This window comes from Carcharhinus amblyrhynchos, chromosome 1 (assembly GCF_965287045.1).
Source record: "Carcharhinus amblyrhynchos chromosome 1, sCarAmb.v2.hapA, whole genome shotgun sequence".
Classification (NCBI taxonomy): Eukaryota; Metazoa; Chordata; class Chondrichthyes; order Carcharhiniformes; family Carcharhinidae; genus Carcharhinus; species Carcharhinus amblyrhynchos.
In genome coordinates, this window is record NC_137324.1 from 101,458,275 (window position 1) to 101,485,077 (window position 26,803).

Here is a 26,803-nt window from a genome sequence, read left to right on the forward strand (position 1 = left end):
AGGGAGAAACTGTTCCCCCTTGTAAAAGGTTCAAGAATGAGCAGGTGCAGAATTGAAATGATTTGTAAAAGAAGCAAATGTGATGAGGGGGAAAAAAAAATTTTCACACAATGAATTGTTTGGGTCTGGAATGCACTGTCTGGAAACTTATTGGAGGCAAGTTCAATGGAGACATTCAAGATTTCATTAGATGATTTGAATAGAAACAATATGCAGGCGAATGGCACTGAGTCATAATGCTCATTTAGAGAACTGGTGCAGACATGGGAGGGCTGAATGGCCTGCACCACAACTATTTTGTGATAATACTCAATGTAGTAAAAGACAAATGTGCAATTTTTGTGACTTTTAACTTGTTTTGTTTTGTTCTCATGAGCTTTAGTTCAAACCAATAAGAGTGATTTGCTTTAAAACACACTCAACTGGCTAATTTCTCTATCAAATTCTAGATATGGAATTAGATGATCAAAATGAACGATGAAGAAAGACTTGAAGGGCCAAATGGCCTAGTTCTGCTTTTTTCTATGTTTCGATAAATTGTGTAAGCTTTCTAAATTTAATTTACTGTATCTTGCTTACCTAAAAATGGTGCACTGTCTGATAGCCGATTGTAGTCAATTTTCCTTAAAATCCCTCGCAGGCGCCCTGATATCAGAAGTTGAATGTGTTTACAGGCCAAAGGCTGGGAGTTTATACTGCAGGCTGCAGTATAAACTGTCTGCACCTGAATATAAAGTGTCAGTGATCTAGGAATGGAATGAACCATTGTGGCTAATTTTTGTTAAAATACAAACTGTCAGATTTATACTATTGACAATTCAGCATATTTTAGGCCTAACACTGAAGATGCAAGCAATGATTTTTGATTACATTCTAGTCAGAAGTATGGAGCATCGATGTCTCAAACTTCAGTGTATTAATACAATTATACTGAAGTTTGTGTAGTCCTGATCCCCAAAAGTAACATTTATGGAGATTAGCTTAAGCATGCAAGTCTCTTGAATCAAAATACCTATGTATATATTGTTATGCATTTGGTTTGTGTGTTTAGACAGTCATGCTTTCTCACTGCCTGAACAATCAATTTTAGCACATTGCTGAACTTTACATCAACCCCTACAGAAAAAATAACTTGAACTAATATATTTTCATTTTCACCCTACTTAGCGCAACATTTTTTTTGTTTCAGTTGTTAAATCCTGAATGAAGTGCAACAGAGTACCTACTGCTTTGTGGAGCTCACACCACTTGTGTGTATGCATTAAGCACCCTGTACAGTACAATTTGTAACACGTGGTCTGAGTCACTCATTAGTATGGTCAAGGTAATTTCTGAAGCTAAGATCACATGGGAGGATAAAAAAGAGAAATTAAGTTGAAGGATCTTTTTGAATGCTTGGTTGGCGTAGTATTTCATTTGTGTGAGGTAAAAGGAACACTAGAATCCGTTGCTTTTATGATCAGCCTAGTCCTTTGGCTATGAATCTCACTATTATAGCCTCTTATCCTTGTGTCTTTCTAATTTCAGGTGCAGCCAGTGAATTATTTTCTCTACCATGACATCTATCCCATCTTTGTTTGGTGTCAGATTGTACTAGAGTTGAGAGATGCATTTGTTCATTATTTGAAGTGAAAAATGATGAGCCTGCAAATGTTGCCAGTGAGTTGAGTATGCATAGGATAAGTTCGTGCTGATGTATAAGCCATTTTTGGCTCTGGTAGTCTTTAAAACCTTTGCCCAGAAGTGGCTGGAGATGTGCGTAACTATTCATTTGACTGAATTTATTTTTGAATTTAGTAGCAAAATATATGCAATGAAGAAAGTTGACCAGGCTCTCTGTGCTGTGGATGACGTCATGAAAAACAGTTGATGCTTCCTCCTTTGCATCCCTGGCAGTGGATGGTCTAAGATTTATTTAGGCTTTTGTATATTGATATGGAGGAAAGTAGAATAAATCTGATTGCAAGAAGAGCCAGTTATAATGGGAGTCCTATGATTCTTTGGAAGCAACAGATAAGGTTCCAATGATAGCAATGCTTTGGGGCAGCTTTAGAAATTTTGTTGGGGATAAAGAATTATCAGTGACCTGCTGGGGAAAAATAAACATGTGATTCTTCATGGTTGCAGTTTATTTTGATGCTTTTGAGGTAGGTGATAAGCCAGAATATTGCAAAATGGCAGAGCAGATTGAAGGAACCAGATGGCTTAGTCTTGTTTCTATTTCCCATAGAAAGCGAAAAACCAGGATGTGCACTGTGATTAGTCAGGCACTGATTGTCTTCATTCCTAATCAACAAATTTTATGCCTGCCCCTGCAACTTCCACCAACTCTGCCTCTTCCCCCAAATAGCACTTCTATTTTCAGTTTACTGTACTGCCAATGTGGTCTCCTCTACAATGGGGGAATCAAATACATACCTTTCTGTCCTTAGCCTGCTATGGTGTTCCAGTGAAGCATGGAACACGCACCTCCTCATTTGGCTCAGCACTTTAAAGTCTTTTGGTCTCAACATTCAGTTCAATAACTTTTAGATCATAACCTCCTATGTTTCTGGTTTCTTGCTTTTTTTCCTTCTAATTTCTGTTTTTCCTTCACTTCATGTTCAGACAGCAGCTATCCTACCATTCACACCTTATTACTAACATTACAACACAATGATTACACTTCAAAAAGATTTTATTTCACTGGCTGTGAAGCACTTTGAGATATCTCATGGTTGTGAAAAGTGCAAGACTTTGTTTTTTCTTAGTTTTCTGATTACCATTTATTTCGCAATTGCAATATGAAAGCTTTTGGTCATTTAAATTCTAATGCCCTCCACCCTATCAGAAATTTGTTTGTCTTCCCATCCACAAAGGCTGACCTGAGTAATTCCAACATTTTCTGGGGTTTTTTTCTTCCTTAATTATTTACTCTTCTTGGCCAAATGTAAGTTTCTTGAAATAGCTACTTAATATTCTTTAAAACCAATTATGATTTATTTCTTAATTGGGTGGTTAGGTCTCCTAATGTTCGTGTGTTATTTTCACTTTGTCAGCCATATTATGTTTGAAATAGAATGAAGTTGAAGATATCAATGGAATGACCAGAGAAGTACAAATCTGAATTCCATTGAGAGAAATGACGGGTAATACATGTTAGGGAAAACAAGTGGACAGGTAATACTTGGTAGGGTACTGAAGAGTGTTGAGGAGCAGAGGAAACTTGGAATGCGTGTCCATAATCCGTGAAGGTAGCAGGTGATGAGGTGGTTAAGATGGCATATAGGATAATTTTCTTGATTAGCCAAGATAGAAGAGCAGGAAAGTTATGCTAGAACCGTATTAAACACAGGTGTGACCATAGCTAGAGTATTGTGTACAGTTCTGGTCATTACATTGGAGAAGGGATTTTTCTAATGGGATGTGAACATTCCTGACAAGGCCAATGTTTGTTGCCCATCCCTAATTGCCCTTGAGTGTGGTGATAAGCCATCTCTATCTGAATACAACTGAGTACCTTGCTAGGAGGCATTTTGGAGGGCAGTGAAGAGTCAACCACATTTTCTGTGGGTCTGATGTCATATGTAGGCCAAACTGGGTAAGGATGACAAATTTATCTTCCTGAAGGACATTAGTGAGCCAGATGAGTTTTATTTTGCGACAATTAATAGTGACATGGTCACCTTTACTGAGACTAGCTATTATATTCCTGATTTGTTAAGTGAATGTAAATTTCCTTTAGCTGCCCTGGTGAGATGAAAACATGTCGCCGCCGCCCCCCCCCCCCACCCAGTGACATTACCATAATCCAATGATCTTCCCTGAGGATGTACTGAAAAGGTTTACACGGGTGTTGTAAGGAATGGATTATGTAGAATACACTTCACAGGATATACTTCACTCAAACGAGTCATTCAGTTGAACTGAACCAGTCCATGCTAGTATTTATACTCCACTTGAGCCTCGCCCATCTTATCTAAATGTACCATTGGAACTTTCTCCTTCTCTCTCCTCCATATGCTTGTCTAGTTTTCCTTTCAAAAGCATTGATACTATTCATTTCAACTGCTCCCTGTGGTCAGGTTTCGCATTATTACCACTCTTCAGGTAAAGAGGTTTCTTCTGAAATACTCATTGGATTTCTTGGCAAGTATCTTCTATTGATTAGCTTTAGTTGTGCTCTTCTCTGCTAAAGAAAATATGCTTTTATGCATGCTATAAAATCCCTTTCGTTATTTATTGCTCATCTATTCAATATTATATCTACCTGTTCTGTCTCCCTGGTAAACACTGAAGTAAAATAATTTTTAATATTTTCGCCACCTTTTCGATTACCAGTATTATCCTGTATTTCTCTAAAGGCCTTATTCCCATCATAGCCTTCCCTTTTTATCTAATGTATTTGTAAAATGTTTTGTTCCTTGATGATTTAATTTCTTAGTTTCTCTTCGCCTTCCTTTTTTTTTCTTTGACTTTTCTCTTAATCTGTTATCATGAATCCCTCTTTTGCCCGTGTACTTAATGCATGCCTCTTTCCTAACTTTCAGTTGTTCCTTTTTCTTCAATCATCAACGGATTCTCTCCTGTTTAGTTTTACTTTCCTTTTAGTAGAACATGTTTTGCCTGTATTCTGAACAGAGTTTTAATTATTTCCCTGTTTTTCTGTGTTTGCAAATATTTTTGCCCATTTATTTTCCCAAGTTCTATTCTAAGCCTCTCAAAATGAACTTTTCTATTAAATTAGTGATAGTTTTCTCATAACCCTGTCCTTCTCTAGAATCATCTTAGTATGTTTGATTTTAGTCACTACTGCCTAAATGTTCTCTATTTCTACTTATCTGATGTGCTTTGGATTGTTCCCCATTGCAAGATCCAAAAGCAAATCTTCCTTTGTACGCTTTTTATATATTTGTTTGAAAAGAAGTCCCGAATGCACTGTGTAGGAACCCTTTTCTTTTACCTATGTCCTGGACAGTTGTCAGGGTAGTTTAAAATCCACAATTTTTTTAAAATTTCCTTAATTTGTCTGCATGTTTTCATTCTCCACCTCCCTTCCACTGTTAGGTAACCTGTGGATGAACCAATTAATGCACTTAATTTTTTTGGATGCTATTTTCGTCTTGTTGATAGCTGTATTCCTTTCTCCTACTGCCGTTATGTGCATAGCTCGGCCACCTCCTCTATTTCTTCTCTATCCTTTTTAAATATGTTATTTCCTGCAGTGTTTAATTCAAAACTGAGTTGTGAGGAAAGATTGGATAGGCTGGGATCCTTTTTCCTCGGAACATAGGAGGCTGAGGGGCGATGTAATTTGGATATAAAGTTAAGGGCCTAGGTATTTCATTAGCAAATAGGTCAGTAATGACAGAGTAGATTTAAAGTTATGGGGGGGGAGGTGCGATGGAGTTGAGTGGTGGGGAGGGGGTTGCAGGGCAGCGTTGGAGAGAAATTCTTTACTCAGAAGGTGGTGAAACTCGGTGCCTAAAAGAGGTAGTGGGGCGAAAACCTTGTCCTGTTTATAATATTTGAATACCCTTGAAGTGAGTAACCTGTAAGGCCAAGGGCTGGAAAGGAGAATTAAGTTTGATAACTTTGTGCACGTAGACAAGGTGAGTTGAATGGCCATGAATGTTCTGTTTCTATGAAGCTCCATTTTCTGTTGCTATGCGAATCAGAAACCTAATAATATGTTCTATGCATGATGGGAGGGTGACTTAAGTCCGAAATTCTTGACAGTTGCCTGCATGGTCCTCCATAGTAAGATTTTCTTGTTATCTGCCTGTTAGATGTTTTGGTTTCAGTTTTAAGTGAGAAGTCACTGCATAAGGGGCAAGTCTCTTTCTCTTTAAGGTAAAGGGTTCAAGCCAGGTGTTCAGCTCTTTTTTTTACCCAGCCAGGCTGGATAATGTGTGAGATCCTTGGGATGCTGATGGAAATTTGGATCGCCACGTGATTAGAGATTTAAAAAAACTAAAATATTATCAAATAAACAAACATGGCAAAGTTTAGAATTTCAAAATTATGAAAATGTATGGGCCATTCAAAACATTGAAAGAGGGTTATAACATTTCTGTTCATAATTTGTATTTTGTTAGAAGTTCTGAGCAATAGGTTGATGTCTCTTGAGTTATTTGTGAGAAACAAAATGTTGTTATTTTCTTGACTGAAGGTCAATTGCCTTAAAGGCTTTTGTTAAGGAAAAATTGAACCAAACTTTGTCTGTTAGCAGATGGAGTGCTTGATCTGTCTACAAAGAAGAATAGTATAATTTCCACAATATCAACTGGATCTAGTCCTGCATCAACCACTATCAAATTATCAGGGTAAGTATTATCAAAGAATTAGATCCAAAGGACTTGAGTTTAAAAATTATTTAATTTTGTTTATTTCGTTAAGCCTTGAGAGTAAACATCTTGTCACAGCTGCACTGTTTTATTTTGAATCATCATTCTATCTCCCATGTATGGTACTGTTGTGCTTTTTTTAATTTACAGTTTTCATTTTGAAAGGCAGTTGGTCTTAATTTCCATAGTTTAAAACAGGTTGATAAACAATGTGTTGTCAATTTATTTACATAACCCAGTGGCTGTGGATTATATTGATGTTCTTAATTTGCTATTGAAGTAAGATTTAATAAGGTCAGAAATTATAAAGCTGTAAATGTATGGAAGCGTATTCTATCTGGGTCAGCATATCAATTTACATAAAATTTCTTGGACTTTATCCTCCTAATGAAACAGTTGTCATTTGGCACATGATCAGTTGATTGTATCTGGCTAAATTTATCCATACCATATCTGATTGTCGTCAGGATTTAGAAAGTTTTTTTTCTATACTTATTTTAACACAGCATTGCAAAAAAACAATTCAGTCATTCTGAAAGTAGACTTACAAATACTTGTCAGTAAGAAATTCAGTGGAACAGTTGACTGTTTCTCACAATCAACTGTGGGACAGCCAATTCCAGTCAAATTTCTGATTGTTACAGTTTGATATGTAATATTTTCATCTGGTTTTAATGTAGATTATTCAATGAGGTTTAAAATAAACTCGTTCTACAAGCACAGTTTTCTTGATTCTGCAGATATTTTAGCTTCACTACAAAACTTTTAATATCTGAACCATTCCATTCTCTCAAAGATGTTCAAAGCTACCGGAGATGCAAAGTTTTTAAGAACTTTTGGCCATGTTTGCTCATTACCACACCTGTTTAGGTTTGCTATAAAAGTTGAAACAATTATTGCTAGTGATAATGTAATTAACTTTTTTTTAAAAATAGCATTCTGTGATAACTTTTGATTAAACTTCTGACTGACAAGTAAACTTAAATGATATAAAATCTTTCACCTTGCTTCATTATTGTGGGCATTCTGTTCAAAGCAGGGCAAAATATATTGCCAATACATATAACTGCAGAGAATATTAAAAAAAAATTAATTGTAATTATCTTTTATGAACTGTTCAGAAATATATTCAAAGTTGCATAACTGGTAGTCCACTACAGAGGTGATTTCTCTTGTTTCAAAAAAATATGCACAGCAAAATCTTTATGGGTTTTTCACACTAGCAAAAATACTTTAGCAATATGATACTGGTGCATTATCCTTTAGCTTTCTTTTATAGTGCCAGAAGTGTCAAGTATCAAGGCTGAGTTCTTTAGTTACTTTGGTATAGTGTTTGTGCATGTCATTTTTTTAAAATCTTTGACTGCAGCTATAGGGCTATCCCCAAGAGTATAGTATTACGGAATACACCATTGTCTACTACATTAAATAAGTGTTTTGCTTTCTTTTAATTTTTTTCTCTCTTTTACATCGTGTATGATTTTTGTTCTCTTTGATTTGTTTGCTAATCCTTTTACCCATCTTTATTCTTTGAATTGTTTGTCCTGACCACTTCCATTATGTGTTTCTCTCACTTATAAAGGAAATGTCTTTGTTTCATGACAATGGAGGTATTTGCATGTACTCTGCATAGTCACCTTACTTATACCCCCATGCAGGTCATAAAGTGATGTGATTGGACAATGTGACAGACCAAATTTGAAAGTCAGTCAAATGCAACTACATCAAGCAAGGCTTTTACAGATCAGAATAATGTTTCTAGATTGCAATGGTCAAAAGCTGGTGTCTGGAGAGAGAAATAAAAGCAAAACAATACTGAAAGTATTCGGCAGATTTGGCAGCATTGTGGAGAGAGAAACAGTTAACAGTTTAGATTAATGACCTTTCTTCAGAACTTCAGAGAGAAGGAGATATTTGCCAGCCTGGGAACCAGGCTGTGTAGTTGCATAATCAGCAGCTTAGTGTGAAGGTGATCAAGGGACATCTTTGAATCAAGCTAAAGTGGCAAGTATGTTCATATATTAATGGAGTCACTTTCACTCATTTATTAAAAATGTGGAAATTCTTAACAAATTTATATGATACTGGAAGTATTTGAGAAAGCTTATCCTTCCATGTAGATATTCCTTCTAAGTTTAATCGAGGTGGTTTCTTAGGGCATTCTGGAGATTTTAATAGAGAGTGTCTGTCTTACAAGGAACCTTTTGCATTCCAATAGGTCGGAGATAATGAAATTAGAAGAGCAAAAACGGAGCATGAAAAACGATTTGTGAACAAGATTAGGGAGAATCCTGAAATAGTCTATAAATACATTAAGGTAAAGAATAGGGCCCATTATAGAGACCAAGGGAGCAATCTGTGTGAATCTGCAGGACATTGAAAGGGTGTTAAAGGAATACTTCTGATTGGACTTCACATAGGAGGAGGAGATTGTAGGTGCAGAATTCAGGAAACCTTGGGAAAGTTTGATATAGGAAATGAGGGGGTATTAGAGGCATTGACAGGTTTAAAATGCACAAATGCCCAGGCCTGGAAGTTCGCAAGTCCTTTTTCATGCTCCCTTTTTGCTCTTCCAATTGCTTTTTTAACTTCTCTCTAGCACTTCCTGTATTCTTCTCGTAGGAGAAATAAGAGGTATTTATTGAGTACTTTGCATCTATCCTTACGAAAGGACAAAGATGCTACCCAGGCTAAGGTGAGGAAGTAACTCGTGCATTCAAAATTTACAATTGAGAAGGAAGAGGTGTTAGGCTATCTTTACTTAAATAAATAAATACCAGAGTTAAATGAGACGCATACAAGGATACGAGTGAAGTGAGAGTGGAAATTAGAGGCACTTGTGATAATCTTTTCCTCAGTCACAGGTGACACCAGAGGACTGAAAAACAGTGAATGTTACACCCTTTTTCAAAAGGGATGTAGGGATAAAGCTGGCAACTACAAACCAGTCATTTTGATTTCAGTAATAGGGAAACTTATGTAAACAAAAGTAGCAGTCACTTGAGACCAGTGCAGGATAATTAAGGAAAGGCAACCTGGATTTGTAAAAGGAAAATCATGTTTAACTTCCTGAAACATTTTGCAGAGGAAACACGCAAAGTTGATTATGGGTAATGCTGTTAATGCAATGTATATGGATTTTCAAAAGGCATTTGATAGAGTGCCACGCAACAGGTTTGTAAATTCTAGCTCATGAAGTAGAAGGGAAAATAGGCACTTGAATGTGAAATTGGCTGAGTGACAGGAAATTAGGTAATGAGTATGATTGTTTTCAGATTGGAGAAATATTTGTAGTGAAGTTCCCCAAGGGGCAGTGTTTGGACCCTTACTGTTTGTGTGTGTATATGACCAGATCTGCTGACCTCTGTATAGGTGACCTAAACTGCAGTGTTCAAGGTATGACTTCAAAATTTGCAGATAAGATTGGAAACATCAACTATGATGAGGAAAGTCTCGAATTTCAAAAAGATATGGACATGTTGGTGAACTGGACAGACCAAATGATAGATGAAGTTCAATGCAGAGAAGTGTGAGGAAATTCATTTTGGCAGGAAGAATACAAAGACAGTATGACATACAGGGAGAAACTCTAAAGAAGGTGCAGGAATAGAGGGGCCCTTGGTGTGCATGTCTAAATCATTGGAAGATGGCAGCAGAGGTTGAGAGAGCAGTTGATAAAGCGTATAGTATCTTAAGTTCATGTTGAATTTGTAGAAGACATTCGTTAAGCCTCATCTGAAGTGCTGCATTCAGTGCTGGGTGCCATGTAGGGAGGTGTAAAGGATTTGAAGAGGGTATGGAGGAGATTCACGAGAGATTTTAGGGATGAAAATCTGTAACTAAGGATAAATTGGGACTGTTTTCCTTGGAGAAAAGAAGGTTGTGTAGAGATCTTGTGTCAAGATCCTGAGGGGTGTGGACAGAGTGAATAGTGACAAACTCTTCCCACTAAAGAGAGCATCATGATTTAAGGGACACAGATTTAAAATAATTGGTAAAAGCGATAAGGATTTTTTTTAACTGAAAGGGTGGTTAGAATCTGGAACAAATTTCCTTAGTGTGGTGGAAGTAGGTCAGTGGAGATATTCAAAAGCAAATCAGATTGCTATCTGAAAAGGGAAAATGTTTAAGGTTATGGGAATAAGATGGGAGTGGCATGGGGTAGCTTTGAGGGCCACTGCAATGGGCTGAATGGTCTCCTGCACTCAAGATTTTATAATGTAATGTGCGCCCAGAGAACTGACCTACATGTAGGGCAGATTTGTCAATCTCGAGCTCCACCTGGCTGGACTCAAGTGGAGTACAGATTGAAGAAAATGAATGCACCCAACCTGTGCATCGTTCAAGAATTGCTCACCTTTGGGTCGCACAATTGTTTTTTTTTTATAGTTTGTCAATCATGCATGGGCTTAACAATGGCTAATGTGAAAAACAGAATATGTATATTTAATGCAATAAAAAAAGTTTCTGCAGAAATGTACTGATGGGCCCATAATGGAGTGTTAATAAATGAAATCAAAACTGCAAATATGGAAAATGTTCTGCAGAATGCAAAACAGCTAATGTTTCAAATTGATGACTTTTCATCAGAACTGAAATATGTTCTAGATGAAAACTGTTTAAGCAATTCCTGAGTCAGAAAATTGGGAGAAGTGCAGAAAAAACATAAATAGAAATTGTTTGTGATAAGGTGGAGAGCTGGGGTGATTAAATTAGAAAAAGGGCTGCAACGCGAAGGGGCATTAATTAGGCAAAGAAGGATGGATCCAGGAAGATGTAAATATTTAAAACATGGCAATGGGAGAAGGAAGTGTGGAAATTGGCAAAACAGAGGGTCTTGCATCAGTGAATATTGAGGGAGAAGATGGGTGTCAGCAGCACACACTGGCTCTGGTGCAACCACCCTCCATTACCAGCAAATTGTTTGAAAGAAAATGAGAGTGGTGCTTAAGATCAGATGTCAAACTTGATTAAAGCATCTAGTAGAAAGATCAGTTGTTCCTCAAGCTTGTGTTCCTCTTCAAAGACAGATATCCAATGGACGATGTGTGGAGAATTAAAGTGCACGTGACCAGTAGTTTAAGATATCTGCAGACTCAACGCAGATGTTCAACAAATTGTTCACTCTATCTGCTTTTGGGCATCCCCAGTACCGAGGAGATAGCGTCATGAGCAGTCAATACTAAATTGGGAGCCCAAATCACCTAGAAGGTTTTTTTTGGTGCCCAGGATGTTGGGAAGGGAGGAAAAACTATTTGTTTTATATTATGCTTTTCACAATCAAAGAACATCCCAAAGCTCTTTACAACCAGTTAAGTAATCTTGAACTATAGTCATTTGTTGTAATATAGGAAACTTAGCAGCTGATTTGCACACAACAAATCTCTACAAACAGCAATGTGATAAAAGACCAGAATCATCAATGTTTATGACGTTTGAAAGATAAAATTGGACAGCATGGGTGATAACTGTATTTTTCAAAATAGTGCCATGGTATGTTTTACATTCACCTGAGGGGCCTCTGTTTAACATCTCATCTGGAAGGCTGCACTCTCTGATAATGCATTATTCCTTCACTAATGCATGGAATGTCAGCTTAGATTGTGTTCTCAAGTTCTGGAATGGGACTTGAATCTACAACCCTCAGAGTCCAGTGCAGCAGTGCTACTAACTGAGCTACAGAACACTGAAGGAAATGAATGATGTACTTTTGCTTGGGAGGTGGTGGGGAAGACAAATACACATTAGGAATGACACAAAAGTGAACTGATGTGTCGCGGCCCTCCACAATTTTGTGGGGGGAGAGGAGGTGACTGAAATGTTGGAAGATGGCACTTGAATGTGGAGGCTCGTGGAGTGGAAGGTAACTCTGTCTTAGGAACAACGAAACAGGAGTAGGCCATTCAGCCAGTCGTTTAGTGCAATCATGGATATTCAGGCACTTAAATGCCTTTTACACCCACTATTCCTGTAACCCTTTATTTGTTTTTGGAGAGAGGTACAGGAAATAAAGAAGACCTGAACAGTAGCCCTACTAGCCATGGCATGTGGAATTTTCAGTTGAAGAGAAAGACAGCCATTTCAGAAGCATTGGTGTAGAAGACGGTAGCAACTGAATAGTTGCAATAGAGAAACTGAGAAAATGGAATTTGAGTCCTATCAGGAAGTATATTTCCATTTGATTATTCAAAGGACAACAGGGGATTTGCTCCAGAAAATATTTATTTCTTAACAAGTATCACTTGATGTTTTATCACATTGCTGTTTGTGTGAAAGTTAGGTGCTGTGTTTCTGACAACTATAGCCGTCATTCAAAAAGTGCTTCGCTGTAAACAATTTGGGATGCTCTCAAAAGTATTTGAGAAAGACAAGGGGTGGAATTTCTGTTTGTATTCGCCTCGACCGTAAAATCTCACTTGAAGTCAATGAACCTTTGCATAGTCCGTGTCCCGCCTGCTATGATTCCCATGGCACGTTGGATGGGAAAATTCCACCTTTGTTTTGTTCATTTACTTTAGGTTCCTCTGTTGATACCTAAAGTGTCTATATCTTGAATTGTTCACTTGTCATTTGTTCAGTCTCCAAATTTAAGTCGTATATGGCTCACAGGAGGAGAATTCTGTGAATTTAGTCTTTGACTCATTTGATTTTCTTCCTTGCCTCCTTCCTGCCTTGTCCTTTTTAAGTTCTGGCAGTTCTCTGGTGCCTGCCCGCATGATAATATTTGATCAGTGAGCCTAAATAAACAGTTTGTAGGCTTTGTAAAGGAAAATAGCCAAACACAGTTTTGTTTCTATTAGTCTTTGTGAGCACTTTTTATCAGGAGTGAGAACTCTGTCTGCACAATCCTCTCTAAATAACTGGAAGGCCCCCATCACGTTTCCTGACTCGATTACAGATTACATATCTATCATTCCTGGTCTGTGCAGCTTACTATAGCCATCATGTAGTATGTAGCAGAGCCATGTGGGAACTCCAGGTGCCAGATAACCGTGACATTGTCTTAGAAAAAGTTGGTGCTAAATTGTTGCAGCGAGGCCAATCCTGCTCAGTTGACTTGATGGCAAAAAAAACTATTATTTAGGGGAGATCCTTCCTTCCAAAAATCATGCCAGTGACTTCTAGATAGAATGGGACACTTGCACCCCAAACAGAATCTATTCCTCTACTTTCTGCTGCAGGCAGTCCTTGGACTTGGGACACAGTTAATTCCTGGAAAATGCATTGCAAGTCAAAATGTCATCAGTAACCAATTTCCCCATAGGAACAATATTAAAAATGGGCGGATTGGTTCTGTTACTAGTGTTTACTGGTAATTTACCAGTAAACTACAACGTCATTTCCTGTAAGAGAGAAGTGCACAGCGTGTTTTAGATGTTCATCCTGATTCATTCAGACCTCTGCCAACTGGCCACAGCGACCATTCTCTGTAACTGGCCAAGCAGAAGGCTTCATACTGCAGGTGCAAAAAAAATGCTATTATAATCAGAGCAAGTTAAGGCCTCATTTCCAGGTTCTCAAAAACAATTTTCCAGTTTCTGGCTCTGGTGATGCACTACTGGGGAGCCGTATGTAGCAATTTTCCAGGCCAGACTTGCGGCCTCATAAGTGAAGGATGCAGGGGGCCTGGGGTTTTGTTAGGTGGTTTCACATATTCCCCAGGCTCATTCAAAGCATATTCAATTTATAAATCATACTTACAAAAATGTAGAAGATGGGCTGGCATGGTGTCAAAGTTGAAACCGACATTGTAAATTCGAAACCGTGTCAATTTTTAAATGTCCCAAGTGTAGTTCGTTCTAACTTGAACATCATAATGTCATGGATTGCCAGGGATCACAGAGCTCTTGGACTAGTTTAAGGTTTTGGACCTGATGAAATCTTCCAGGGGACATGTTTTCAATGTAGAGAACATCTCAGGAGAGGAGCCAATGCATATTCAACAATATGCACAAATTCAAACAAGATTGGCTTTCACAGTTGATTTAAAGTACGTAAGAAAGCTAGGAGAACTGTTTTGATTGGCTATTGTGTAACATATATTTTGCGTTGTAACCGTCGAAACAATCCTATAAACCTAAACATTCTTCCCTGTAAAATATTGGACTTTGATTAAAAATACCCAAGTTTGTGATTGTTTAGCTCGTATATAAAAGGCTGGATTGAGATTGCTGTCAGTTTAGTGACAAACGGAATGTTTGGATGTATACATTAGTCATGCAAACATCATATCTTAGTATGTATAATAGTTTGTAGAAATTGGGTGCTAATAACCCACATTGTAACTGAAAATTAGAGCTGAACCTTCAGTATGCGTTCTGAAGGGGAAGGCTGTCATTCAACTAAATGTTATTCACACAAATCATCTATATTTAATCAGGTAACAAATAGCTTCTAATGTGTATAATCAGTTAAGATTATTTAAAATTACAAAACGTGAACGCAGCTGAAATTTAGCTTTAAGTAGCAATGAATATTCAGGCAGTAGAGGAGGGCCCTTAATATTGTAAAATTTCCTTGAATTGAAAGCATGTAAGTTTCTGTTAAATAACTCTTGTCATGTACTCTTCTGCAGCATTTACATATTTATGTAACTTATTTCATATTTGACTTAAATTGACACTTCTGGCACTTCAGACTATTTTTAGAAAAGTAACAATGGTATTTTTTGTTGATTTGTTAACATAGAACAGTTGTAAAGTTTTCATATACATTATTAAAAATGCAAAATGAATAATGTTCTTTATCCAATACCTGCTTTTGGTTTCATATTTTATTATTTGGGTTGACTACTGAAAAACAGGTGGCCAAAGCAAAATTGACACTTATATCTGTTTAGCTTGGATATGCTTAAAAATTTTTTAGCATTAATGTGTCACATTTGGATTGTCACTGTGAATTGTTATTGTGCGGTATTAATGTGGCCTGTGCTTTATGTTTTGTGCAATGTTTTGGAAAATGTTCTTAGCATGTTGTGATTGCAGTACCCTGCCTGAAAAAAGAGGGTTGACTCTTTTATTACTTGTTTAGCGGTAACGTCACGTTTCTACTAACACATTGCTTTAGGACTTAGAATGCCATTATAATACAGTAATTTGAAAAGGACAATAATTGAAGCTCAAACTGTGAAAGTTGTTCCTTTTATTTTGCAAGCAACTATCACGGGATAACAACTGCAAGAAACATTAACACAAATATTGAACTGTAACATAAAGCTCTTGCCAAGGCCGCTTTAGAAGTGCAATTAAACATTTACACTGCCCTACCAGAACTGTAACCTTTTTCAACTTTAAGCAATAACAGCCAGAACTCAAAGACTTAAACAATGAGAAAAGCAGTGATGTTACCCAAGCAACCCTGTAATAAAGGAGTGGACCCTTCCCTTCCATAGCTGTGTGCCAGTCTCTTGCGTCAGCTTACCATCGTTTCATTCCATCCATCCTAGGAGACTACAGATAAACACTGAGGAGCATGTGAAACGAAGTGCTGAATTTGCAGATGGTTTGCTTTCAAAGGCCTTGAAAGACATTCAGTCAGGGGCATTGGACATGAACAAAGCAGCCATGCTTTATGGAATACCTCACCAGACTTTACTTCTCCATTTGGAAGCCTTATCAGGAGGAGCAGCACCACTGAAAAATAAAACCAGAGATATCAGAGAAGGTTGCTTCTCGAAGACCTTTGGGGAACCTAATGCTCTTCTGCAAAAAGTTGCATTATGGGCTAGAGCTCAGGCAGAACATAGTCCCGATCAATGTAGCGAGCATCGAAAACTCACGCATGTTGAAACCTCAGAGTTGAAATTCCCCACTGCTTCCAGTTACCTCCATCAGTTAACCCTGCAAAGAATGGTTACACAGCTAAAAGAAAAAGATGACAGTCTTCATAATGAAAGTGTCAGTAGCTCTGTTGTACAGTTAAAAATCCCTCAGGTACGAGCAAGCTCTGTGCCCAAGTCCCAGCCTGACAGCTGTGGTCTCTTCGATGTTATGTACCAGGTATCAAAAACGTCCTCGCTGCTGGAAGGATCAGCTCTTCAAAAACTCAAAACTATCCTACCCAAGCAGAGTAAAATTGAATGTTCCTTACCTTTGACTCATTCTAGTGTTGATTCCTACCTACTGCATGGAGACCTTCCTCCACTTTGTCTTAATGTAAAGAATGGCACGATTGATGTGACATCTGAAAATGATAGTCAGGATCATATTAGTCTGAAAGACAGTAAACAGCCAAGAAAAAAGCGTGGTCGCTATCGGCAATATGATCATGACATCTTAGAAGAAGCGATTACGATGGTAATGAGTGGAAAAATGAGTGTCTCTAAAGCACAAGGAATTTATGGAGTACCTCACAGCACTTTAGAATACAAAGTAAAAGAAAGATCTGGGACACTGAAGACACCTCCGAAGAAGAAGCTCAGATTAACAGACACTGGGTTGTTCAGTATGACAAATTCAGGGACAAGCAGCTCCAAAAGTAGCAACAAGTCTACATAAATCCTCTTAAAAAGGGATGTGACTCAGATGGACTTCACTATACAGTAAATGCTAATTCAACTAGTATTGTAAAACCACCCTTTGGCCTTCAGGCAAAGCATAGTTTCAAGCAGGGATCTGACTGTACGTAAAAAGGAATATACTTAGTACAGTCGCATGTGCTAGTTCTCATTTTAATGCTCTTGTAGAATAAAACTAATTGTGATTTAGAGAAAGTTAATGTCCTCGTATGGAAAATGCCACATTATAGGTATTTTCAATGATTCCGTTGTAATACACACGTAATTGTCTCACACAGCATTATTTTATAGGATTGGCTCACTGAGCCCAAGTCAGGAATAGAAATGAACTGACCAGTCTTACTACCTAAAGTAGGTAAGGAAATTCCATTCTTAAGTACAAAATCACCCTGCCAACTCATTAAAAGTACAATGAATTCATAAATTTTTAGATAAACTTGGAAACTTCTTTTAATCAAAACTTTCAGAGCACACAATGTGTGCTATATTTAAGTCCTGGTTTTTTTTTTGTACAAGTTACACAATTCAGATGTACATGTCAAATTATGGAGTAATGCAGACATTCATTTCACAAGTTTTAAAATGCAAATTTTAGGGAGTGAGTGCCAACAATGGATTGACTAGTTAGAGTAAAGTGTTTTGGGAGTTGTGAAATTCTGCACTAAGTAATCTATCCTGTTGGCAAGATTTATGAGACTCATTTCCTCCATCCCTGTAATCTTCCCAATCCACTTAAGTGAATGCTGCTTTGGCAAATAGCCTGCTCTGGAGTCTCATGCTTTCCACTGGCTAACTTCCCATCAGCCATGAAGACTGTCTTTTTCCTCCACTGTCCAGCCAACAATTGCCTGCCTCCACATGCCCAATGGATGCACATAGTGAATGAAATTGACAGCTCTGTAAAATGAGAGTTTAAATCCATATGTAAAACATTGGAACTCCAGAGTGCTCACAGTAGGCAAACATTTTGTTTAAAGTTTTAATTTCCTGCCACATTTTGGGTACCTGTGATTATTTATGAATGGAAAAGATTTAAAATGTCACATGTCTCAAATTTGAAGGCTGAGAATGGAACAACTTAAATAGATACTGGAAATTGAAAAGGAAATATGAATAATTTTATTGAGAAATAGATAAGCTGTTGGTGCAAAAGGAATGACTAACGAATCGATAGAGCACTGTATAGAGCATGATGCATAAGATGCACTGAAGAAGCTTGAGAATAGATTGTTTTGTTGCTCTTGTTAGTCTGTATTTAATTAAAAAAAAATAGGTATAGTATGTCGTAATAAGTTTGCAATTTCTCACACTCCCAGGACAGAATTTTACTAACTGTAAACTTACCTGCTGCTAAGTGTTCTTGTCAGAGACTTGAAAATTCAAGTTTCACAAAGATATTCCAACTGGTTCAGTTTTTGTATCCATATACATTGTAATTTTGAGTACCAAATTCAGCTGTTGCTTCTCCTCTAGCAACCATTTCAGTTTTTGTGTCCATATACATTATGACTCTAAGCATCAAATTCAGCAGTTATGGTCCTTCTTGTTTTACAAGGGCAATCCATCTGCTTCAATTTTTGTTCATATTCATTATCATTTTGAGTACCAAATTCAGCAGTTGCATTTTGACATGGATTTAACAGAAAGAAGCTTTTGAATTCAGGGTCTCAATATGGTTAGATAAGAAAGAAAAGCTCTGAACAGTTTTAGGTTTCTCTTGTGTTGCTGATAATACAGTTTTCCAATTTTATGACTTAGGGTAAATTTAAAAAAAAATTGTGTGAATTTGTGTTTAAGGCCTCACCTTTGTAGTTCATACTGAAAAAGTTAAAATTTTGTTCTGAATTTGTGAATTTTAAGGATCAGGTGAAGTTATGTTTTCACTTTAAAGTATCACATGAGATAAAAAAAGATTGGGCTTGCTCAAGTTTGGCAGGATGTATGTGACAGCATTTTGCTAACCTGATAAAAAGAAAGTGGCGTGTTTCAATTTAGTAATTTTAGATCTGTCCACAATTTAAGCAAAAGTAATTAAAATGCTGAGCAAGCCCTAAAGACATGGTTCAAACTTAGTACTAGGGATGTCACGATATTATGGTAGTCATTGAAAATGCATGGTCATCATTTTCTCATTTTTCTCTCATTTCTTGTCATTTTTGCATTATAAAATCATCTGAAGTGTGCAACATGAAAAGTCGTCCTCTCGTAATCAAACATTACAATGGAAACTGATTTTTAATCTTAAACACAATTAAACAAACTGAGAAAATACATTTTATATATATATATAGTGACTAAATCAGTTTGGGGTTGAGTGGTGGAAATGCATCATTTGAAGAAATGGAAAATATTGAAGAGGATCACTGGCATTATTAATTTAAATTCTTAATTGGGAATAATTTAGTTTCTCATTTTTATTTTTGTAGGTGTTGTTAGCTTTTTATAAAGTGTATAAAACCCAAGTTTTATTTTTAGTGATAGGAAAGCAGATTTCTGAAACATGATTTATTGAACTACTGTGCCACTATCCATTTGTAATTAAATTTCTTTCCTCCATAATATATTAATATCGTGACAACCGACTTTAGTACTCAAGAATGTTTCTGGGAAAATTTTGTATTACAAAACAGTGCCTCTGTTTTTAGAATTACTGCTCAGTAATGTTTAAACCATTTTCTGGTAGATAATGGGAAAATTTTATATTGTATATTATGTTTAGTAAAACTGATTTTTAGTTTACAGTAAGTACAGATTATCACTTCTGTTTATTTTCAAATTGCAGTACAGTATTTCCATTATCACAGTAATATAGCTAAACTCTGTGGCTGCCTTGATTTTAAAAATTGGTTAATGTAAAACTGATTTTAGATGATTAGTTATATTTATGCATAAATCAATTGCACTATATTCATGAATTATTTATTACAATATTTTCTAATGAAAACAATGTTATCTGGACAATGTGTCTTGTGGTGTTAAACATTTACTGTGATTCTGTTTTCCTATGATGTGTTGTTTAATAATCCTCAATCTGTACAGATTTCAGCTGTTTTAATTATTGTGTTTATAGGTTGTAATTTGTAGTAAAGCACTTTGATGCTTTTGCACATAAAACTGAAAACTAGTAAAATTTGATTGTTGTCTTTTTTATCTATAGTAGATTGTAAAGTTGTTTGCCCTTGGTATTTATTATTCTGCATCCTAGTACATAGAAAAAAATCAGGAGTCGAAACTTTTTCAGAGGTCAAAGTTTTCCATTGCTTCTATCCTCCAGTTATGCTAACTGAAATACCTCTGCATCAATAGGACATCACTGCTGTTAGTGTTGATAATGTGCACACATTTGCTTGGTAGTGATCTGAGCATTTAATTCCTCCTTTACAAAGAAGTGTTTTAATTATTGCTCTTACAGAAGTTATCTCTATTGTAGAGATAAGGAATAGAATTTCCATAGGCTTCTCCTGATCTGCTGCAGAAGCTTTGAACCCTGGGAGAAATGGCATAAACAAGTTGTCAAACCATTTGAATTAGTAAGACATTAGAAATGATCACAACATAAATTGGGACATTATTGTTTCCTGGTAATTTGATATAATAGCAACACAAGACACTAACTGTAAGATTAATGGAAATTGGACAGTTGTCCATCAGGACAAGAACAAAATGTGCGGAAGTTCAACTTTAACACCTCAACCAAACTTTATTCCAGTTAAAGTAACATACATGATAGTTCATGTAGACTTCACCACGCGTGAAGACCAAAAATTGGGGTATTAAGGATTTCTCTTTGCCTGTCTTAAAATGTGTTATGGTAATTCTTGAATGAAGCGTTTCGATTTTTGAAAAGTGGAAATGGATCAAAGTTTTTGTGACTCCATAATTTCTTCTCCACTTAATACTATTCCACTGAAATTTCAGAGATATTTTTAGTTTGAAGATAAATATTGCTTCCATTGGCACGTTATGTATATTGGTGCAGTGTTAGGTTGGTAGCATTTTTGCCTTTGTGTCAGAAATTGTGCATTCAAGTCCCACTCCGGGACCTGAGCACCAAAATGTAAGGCGTGCACTCTAGTGAAGTACTGAGGGAGTGCTGCACTGTTTGAAGTGCTGTCTTTCAGATGAAACATTAACCTGAGGCCTGTGGATGTGAAAGGCCCATTGGCCCTATTACAAAGAGAAGCAGGGGAATTATCTATCTTGCCCTGCAATTTTGTTTAAGTTGTATTGAAAGTAATGCTCTGTGATGTAGTTTGTGGGAAGGGCATGTACTAATCTCAACACTAGTTTAATGGGCTAATTAGAAAGAAGGTAGAAGTGGAATGAAAAGGCTTTGAATCTGCTCTCATGAATGGAGGATTGACTAACTGCTGAGTGAGATAAATGGGTCATTTTCAGGTTGGCGAGTTGTAACTGATGGAGTACCACAGGGATTTATATAGATGATCTGGAGGAGGGAACTGAGTGTAGGGTGTCGAAATTTGCTGATGGCACCAAGATTGGGGGAAAGGCAAATTGTGCGGAGGGTGTGGAGAGTCTGCAGAAGGATCTAGATAGGCTGGGCGAATGGGCCAGGAAATGGCAAATGGAATTTAATGTTGGCAAGTGCGAGGTGGTCCACTTTGGTAGGAAGAATGGTAGGAAGGACTATTACTTACGTGGCGAAAAACTGCAGCAGGCGACAGTGCAGAGGGACCTCGGGGTCCTTGTGCATGAGTCGCAAAAACCCAGCTTGCAGGTGCAGCAGGTGGTCAGGAAGGCGAATGGGATGCTGGCCTTCATAGCGAGGGGGATTGAATATAAAAGTAGGGAGGTCTTGCTGCAGCTGTATAGGGCATTGGTGAGGCCGCAGCTGGAGTACTGTGTGCAGTTTTGGGCGCCGCACCTGCGCAAGGATATTTTGGCCTTGGAGGGAGTGCAGAGGATGTTTACTAGGCTGATACCGGAGTTGAGGGGATTGAGCTATGAGGAGAGGCTGAATAAACTAGGCTTGTAGTCATTAGAGTTTAGAAGAATGAGGGGAGATCTCATTGAGACGTATAAGATGATGAATGGGATGGATAGGATAGAGGTGGAGAGACTCTTCCCACTCAAAAAAGACAGTAGGACTAGGGGGCACAGCCTCAAGATAAAGGGGAGGCGGTTTAGAACGGAGTTGAGGAGGAACTTCTTCACTCAAAGGGTGGTGAATCTCTGGAATTCTCTGCCCGTTGAAGTGGTGGAGGCTGCCTCGCTAAATATTTTAAGAAGCGGGTTGATGGGTTCTTGATAAGAGGGGATTAAGGGTTATGGGGAGAGGGCGGGAAAGTGGAACTGAGCCACGACAGATCAGCCATGATCTTATTGAATGGCGGGGCAGGCTCGAAGGGCTAGATGGCCTACTCCTGCTCCTATTTCTTATGTTCTTATGATTAATGCTGGGATCTCAGTATTTATAATCTATGTTTAATGACTTGGATGAAGAGACCAAGGATACTCTAATCAAATCTGCTTATTATGCAAAGATAGGAAAGCAAGTTGTGGTGCAGCAAGAAATGAGAAAAGTGAAAGGGATATTCACTTTTATTGCAATGGCAATGGAACATAAAAGTAGGGAAACCTTTCTACAGCTGTACAGGGCACCTGGAGAATTTGGACTGTTGCTTAAAGGAGAATATACTTGCATTGTAAGCAGTTCAGAAAGCTCCCTATGATGGGGGGGTTATGAAGAAAAGATTGAGCAGGTTGGCCCTAAACTTATTGGCATTAAGAAAAATGGGAGTTGATCTGATTGGAGCATATACAATTCTGAAGGGGCTTGACAGGATGGATGCAGAGCTGATGTTTTCCATCATGGGGAAATTTAGAACTATTGGTCAGAGTTTTAAAATCAGGGGTCAACCATTTTAAAACCAAGATTAGATTTTTTTTTCTTTGAGGGCCATTAGTCTTTGGGATTCTCTTCCTGGAGAGTAGCGGAGGCTGGGTCATTGAGTATATTTAAGATCAAGTTAGACTGAATGTTGATTTACAAAAGAATCGGGGGTTATGGGAGACAGAAAAGAAAATGAAGTTAACATCGTGAACAGATTAGCTCCGAATTTATTGAAATGGCAAGTAGGCTCAATGGGCTAATTGGCTTACTCTTATCTGTCATTCAGTTAAATCTTGGCTGGCCTGTACCTGGAGTTCATCAACCGACCTGCCTTTATTCCAAATCCCAAGGTATCTTTACATGTCAATGTTTCTCAGCCTTGCAAGCTCCAATTGACCTGATTTTCTGTCTTTTGGAAAAGAGTTCTAGATTCCTACTGATCTTTGTGAGAAAGTGCCACCTTAATTTGATCCTAAATGTTGAGCGTGGTGAAGTTGGGAACAGGGGTTGATGAAAGGGCAAGGTCTCTCCGAAAAAGAAAAAATATGCATTCGGAAACCTAAGCAGTAGCCATCTGGATTTGGAGCAGTTAACTAGGCCACACTCTCAAACAAAAAAAAATCCCACAAACATTTAAAGGGGCCTTTCAACTATCAGAAATCAGTCTGGGCTCCTTGGCAGCCGCTTCTACTTCGAGCCTGCAGATCACACTGGGGAATAGCAACCCACCATTTGGAAGCCCGACTCTAAGCCATTTGTACTTTTTTAAGATCAACCGATGTTGATAGGGTTGCAGACGTACTGTGACATGTGTAAGCTTTTGAAGTGAGGAAAATAGGAGGAGGTCAAGGGGAGAAACTTCATTCTGCTGAATGAATATGTTGCAGAAGCTTAATGCAACCAAGAGTTTAAGAAACAGTGGTACTTTTTTATTTATTTTCATAGGATGTAACTGTCACTGGCAAGGCCAGCATTTGTTGCCTATCCTAATTGCCCTTTTACTGAAGTGGCTTGCTAGGCCACTTCAGAGGACAGTTAACATATAAGATGATGAATGGGATGGATAGGATAGAGGTGGAGAGACTCTTCCCGCTCAGAAAGGACAGTAGGACTAGGGGGCACAGCCTCAAGATAAAGGGGGGGCAGTTTAGAACGGAGTTGAGGAGGAACTTCTTCATTCAAAGGGTGGTGAATCTCTGGAATTCTCTGCCCGTTGAAGTGGTGGAGGCTGCCTCGCTAAATATTTTTAAGACGCGGGTTGATGGGTTTTTGATAAGCGAAGGGATTAAGGGTTTTGGGAAGAGGGCGGGAATGTGGAACTGAGCCATGACAGATCAGCCATGATCTTATTGAATGGCGGGGCAGGCTCAAAGGGCTAGATGGCCTACTCCTGCTCCTATTTCTTACATTCTTATGTTCATGTCAACCATATTGCGTTGGCTCTGGAGTCACATGTAGCCACACCAGGTAAGGATGGCAGATTTCCTTCCCCAAAGGACATTAGTGAAGCAGATTCATCACACCAGTGCTCTTGATCTTCCTTGCTGCAGAGCTCCAAGTTGCCCTCAGCAAGCTCCCTACTGGAGTGGAACAAAAGTACAGCATAAATGGGAATCCGATCAAGCTCTGCCACCTGCAGGCCAGATCCAAGGTTGGCCCCAACAGTGTTATTAAACTGCAGTATGCAGACAATCCTTACATCTGCACATAGTGAGGCTGGGTTTTCAGCCATTGTCAACACAGCCCCCCTTTGCACGCCTGACACAAAACTCTCAAAACAAGTACCTCCTGGGAGATGAGGCAAATGAGCCTCAGGAGAGGAAGCAAGAACTGAAGGACACTTTCAAACCCTTAAAAAAGCATCTAGGAAGGAGCTGAACTCCTGGAGTTCCATCACCGATAGAAAGCTGAAAATGTATGTCAACAGTAAAAGGGCAACTCCATCTGCTCCAACCATCATTGTCCCGTGGGTGACCAAGACTGTAGATCGTGCGTCAAATTCCTCCAGAAAATGCATTGCTTGTGGAAGCAAGCAAGTCATCTTAGATTCCAAAGGACTGCATAAGGAGGAGATTTTTTTTTAATAGCAGTTGATAGTTTCATAGTCGCCATTACTGAGACTAGCTTTAGATTCCAGATTTAATATCTGAATTCAAATTCCACGAGATGCATTGGTGTGACTGGAACCCAGGACCCCAGAACATTAATCTAGGTCTCTAGATTACTAGTCCAGTGACATTTCCACATTACCACCATGTCACCTATGTAGGCAATAAGTGACGCATGTACAATGTATATGGTGCTTGATTACTAAATCTGTTGTACAAGCAAACTGGCTTTACTAATTGATTATCGGGAAAATTTAGGTTTTAATCCTTGCTGAAATGGCAAATGTCAGAAAATTAAGGGCACTGCAGTAGACTTGCATGGACAGAGGAGGATAAAAGCCACTAGTATTCCATTTGCTTGCTAGCAGAGATTTGCGCTGAAAAATTACACAATGATATCAGGTTAGGACAGGACTGTTCTCTTTTTGCATCCCTTCCTCTCATTTTGTTAGATTAAATTAGAATGTAGAGCTTCTGCAAATGATGGTCGAATAATTCAGTTTTTCACAGAAAAAGAGCCATCACAGTTTGAAAAATCTGTAAGGCCTTTATGTGCCACATTTCTCACGAACTGAATAGCGACCAGTTCTTGGGCTATATTCTTTAAACAGTTGCTGCTACATTCTAAAATAGTATAAGAGGATCTTCCAATAAATGTCAGGTTCTTAAATTCGGTAGGAAACTAAGCTGAATACATGAAGTACAGGGGATCACCTAGAAAGAAAACAAGAAGCAAATCTATGAGAATAGATTATAAATGGAACACAAAAATCTGTTATAAATAGTAGAAGGGTGGTACCAGTTAACCAGAAACGAGGTTACGTTGTGGAACCACAGAGCATGGCAGAGGTATGAGTACTTTGTATCAGTCTTTACTGAAGACCAGAATGTTGCACATTTGCATTAAAGGAGAGGATGGTGGAGGAATGGGTATGATGAAAATAGATAAAAATGTCTGCAAGGTTCAAGGTAAGGAAGTCATTCAGTCTGGTATTGTCCATCTTAAAGTGCTGAGGGAAGTAATGATGGAAATTGCGGAGGCTCTGGCCAGAGTCTTCTACTTTAGGGAGTGGTGCCAGAGAACTGGCAATTGCAAATAATAAATTTCCATGTAAAAATGGGGAGGGGCATAAACCCAGCAATTGCAAGCCAGGCAGCCTTCTGTCAGTGGTGGTGAAATTAATCTGGATCAAAGGGAATTGACATTTGGAATAATGTGAATTAATCGATGAAAGCTATCTGGGGAGATGGTGGTAATATTATTGGATTGATAATCCAGCAGTCCAGGCTAATACTCTTGAGGAAACGGGTTCATATTGCAGCTACTGGAATTTAAATTCAATTAATTACAAAGTACAATGAATTTTTTAGAAAATCTGGAATGGAAAGTTAGTCTCAGTAATGTGGAAAATCCACAGAAAAATGCATGTGGCTCATTAATGTCCTTTGAGAGAAGGAAGTCTGCCATCTTTGCCTGGCCTACATGTGACTCCAGACCCTAACAGTGTGGTTGATTCTTAATTGCCCTCTGAAGCGGCCTACCAAGATACTCAGCAATTGAGGATGGGAAGCAAATGCCTGTTTGAGAGAAGTGCCCAAATCTGATTAATTAAAAGAAAGCAAAATGTGACAAAGCCAATTGGGTTCATCGAGTGGGTTGACATATATATTGAATTTTAAAAGTAATTTGTCAACAAGCTACATAGTAGACTTGTTTAAAGCCCGTGGGATTAAAGGAACAGTATACGTGTAAATACATAATTATCTAAGGGGCAGAAAGAGAAGAGCATAGTGAACAGTTTTTTTCAAACTGGAGAAAAATATGAAGTAGTATTTGTATTGGTACCAAAGCTGTGTTCCAATTGTATATTAAAACTTTAAATTTGGGCACACGGTGAGTTTTTTTTTCTGTACCTGGTGAACTAATGAGGATAAGAACAGACAGTATAGGTTGGTGAATTGGTTGATACATCAAGTTACGGTGACATCAGGGAATGGT

At 38.0% G+C, this 26,803-nt stretch overlaps 1 protein-coding gene across 13 annotated transcripts in view; it reads left to right on the forward strand.

Moving 5' to 3' along the window:
* Nucleotides 1–26,803, forward strand: part of lcorl (ligand dependent nuclear receptor corepressor-like) — a 138,635-nt gene that overhangs the window by 68,408 nt on the left and 43,424 nt on the right. For 8 of the 13 annotated variants that reach the window (XM_080189641.1, XM_080189601.1, XM_080189633.1 and 5 more), the window contains one exon: nucleotides 6,209–6,305. In XM_080189641.1, the coding sequence (XP_080045767.1) occupies nucleotides 6,209–6,305 (97 nt within the window). The other 5 variants (XM_080189663.1, XM_080189694.1, XM_080189609.1 and 2 more) reach the window with 5 other exon arrangements.